Consider the following 2131-nt stretch of genomic DNA (forward strand, 5'->3'; position numbering starts at 1 on the left):
CATGCATACATTCATGTAATACTATTGATTGTAGGCTTGCCAGTAATGTTTATTTTATGATCATACTCCTCCACTAATTGTACTCTCTTCCCTTTCCTTTCCTTCTTTCTTCTGCCCTCTCTTCTCTTATAGAGCTCATCAATCCTTCCTATATATGCTGCACGGTTTGCTTTGAATGGAACATTTTTAGATTTAAGCCTCGTCAATGATACCATCATGGTAATGATAACACCTATCACTTATTTTTATGATCATCATCATTGTTGTTATTATTATTATCATCATTATTATTATTATCATCATCATCATCATCATCATTATTATTATTATCATAATTATTTTATTTTTAGTTGTGTAAAGATCGTCCTTCAAAGATGGCTGCCGCTTGGCAAGTTGGTGTTCATTATGAAATACAGTGTTCTCTTGATCCCATTGCTCTTATGACTGATGGCTCTAGCCCTATATTCTATGATATATGTATCCTAAGAGATAGTACTTATACTCAACTAGTTTTATGGCCTTAATTTAGAGGGTGTATGTATTGAATCATATGTATATGTACCTTAATTATAATATGTTGCATAAGATATCAAAGATGGTAATATGTTGGTGCCCATTCCAGTCTTAATTAGTGGTCATCGTGACAATAATGGTGTCCTTGTTAATGAAGGTATGTGTAAATGAAAGTGTGTTGATACAATAATAATAATTATTATTATGTACACTATCCTATCAGTGTAGTAATAGGCAGTATATAATTAATACATGTTAGTTGTGATTATTTACTTTCATTACATGTAGTGTTTATTGATTGTGTTTATTTTAGGTGATGATAGCTCTCAGTGGCAGTTTGTGAGACGTTTCTATACCCACCAGTCAGTCACTGGTACTCCATCATATCTTGAATCCACTGAAATCAAGTAAGTTTGGAATTATCTTAAACTTTAAATTTCTTGAAAATTCAATTTTAAATAAGCAATCAGCTCAGGGTTTCTATGCAACATAAAAACATGTACAGTATAACCTCAATTATCCGGACCCCTTTGTCCATCAGGGTGGTCCGGATGGGTCCGGATAAGTGAAAAGTCCGGATAATTAAAATGACCTTTAAAACCTTGATTTACTTACTCCAAAGAAAAGCTAGAGCCTTAATCAGCCATAAGGAGGCTAAATCCAAGCCTTGTTACTAGTAGAAAGCCATTAATCAGCAGCATTACAGTGCTAAACAAGCTACTCCATGTAGAAAGCAGCCATTTTATAATACCATATACTCTAATTAAGTGAATTTAAAGCACCACATGGTCACTTCCGGTCATGATTTCAGAGTCCAGATAATCGAGGATCCGGATAATCGAGGTCTGGATAATCAAGGTTATACTGTATATGCTTTAGAAAAAATTATTAAAATGTAAAATTCTTTCCTTTTCATTTTTGGCGAAATTTGGCCACACATGGTCTCTGACCAGATATTTTGAGCAACTTATAAAAATCCAATTTTTAACGGAATCGCTTAAAAGTTTGTGAGCAACATAAGTTTAAGTACAATGTACATGCACAGGTATATACATGTACATCAGAAAATGTAAAGAATTTGAACTACAATGTACTATAGCAGCCAATAAGATTTAATTGAAACTGGTTGTGTATATCATGAGGCCATTCTTAGGCTAATATAATTTACATGTCTCATTGTCCATTTTCAGTATACAGTTAACCAGCCGTGGTCACATTCAGTCTCCATATCTTAGACTCTCCTATCAGCCTATACCTTCCAATGATGCACAAGTTAGCTCACTTCGATTTCTATTATATTTTATCATAATTAATATTCAATTAATATTAATTTTAATCTTTTCTTAACATTAACCTTCATTTAATATTAATCTTCCTTTAATATTAATTTCCTTAGGCTTCATTTGTTGTTAGATACAGTGGAGGAAATAATGCTTTCAATATTGCTTTATTAGTAAGTGCATAAATTCATCCTCTTCTTTTATGTGCATATGTACATGTCTATTCTCTCTTCTTGACAGGTAATAGCTAGTGTGTTTGTTATTCTAGCTGCAGTCTATGCTGGCTTAAAAGTAAACGGGTTTATGAGGAGGAGTGGTAACAATTGCTGTGAATTCCA

General features: G+C 32.8%; 2 protein-coding genes across 2 annotated transcripts in view; both read left to right on the plus strand.

Moving 5' to 3' along the window:
• LOC109585522 (meckelin-like) overlaps nt 1-77 on the plus strand; it is a 2727-nt gene extending 2650 nt beyond the window's left edge. Inside the window, exon 6 of the mRNA XM_020001648.1 lies at nt 35-77. Coding sequence (XP_019857207.1) covers nt 35-77 — 43 coding nt within the window. The remainder of the gene's footprint in view (nt 1-34) is intronic.
• Nucleotides 78-374: 297 nt separating this feature from the next.
• LOC105314233 (meckelin-like) overlaps nt 375-2131 on the plus strand; it is a 19895-nt gene continuing 18138 nt past the window's right edge. The window contains exons 1-6 of the mRNA XM_020001649.1: nt 375-492; nt 587-670; nt 827-920; nt 1704-1785; nt 1910-1966; nt 2034-2092. Of these exons, the coding sequence (XP_019857208.1) occupies nt 375-492; nt 587-670; nt 827-920; nt 1704-1785; nt 1910-1966; nt 2034-2092 (494 nt within the window). The remainder of the gene's footprint in view (nt 493-586; nt 671-826; nt 921-1703; nt 1786-1909; nt 1967-2033; nt 2093-2131) is intronic.

Source organism: Amphimedon queenslandica, unplaced genomic scaffold, assembly GCF_000090795.2.
Source record: "Amphimedon queenslandica unplaced genomic scaffold, v1.1 AMPQUscaffold_13050, whole genome shotgun sequence".
Classification (NCBI taxonomy): Eukaryota; Metazoa; Porifera; class Demospongiae; order Haplosclerida; family Niphatidae; genus Amphimedon; species Amphimedon queenslandica.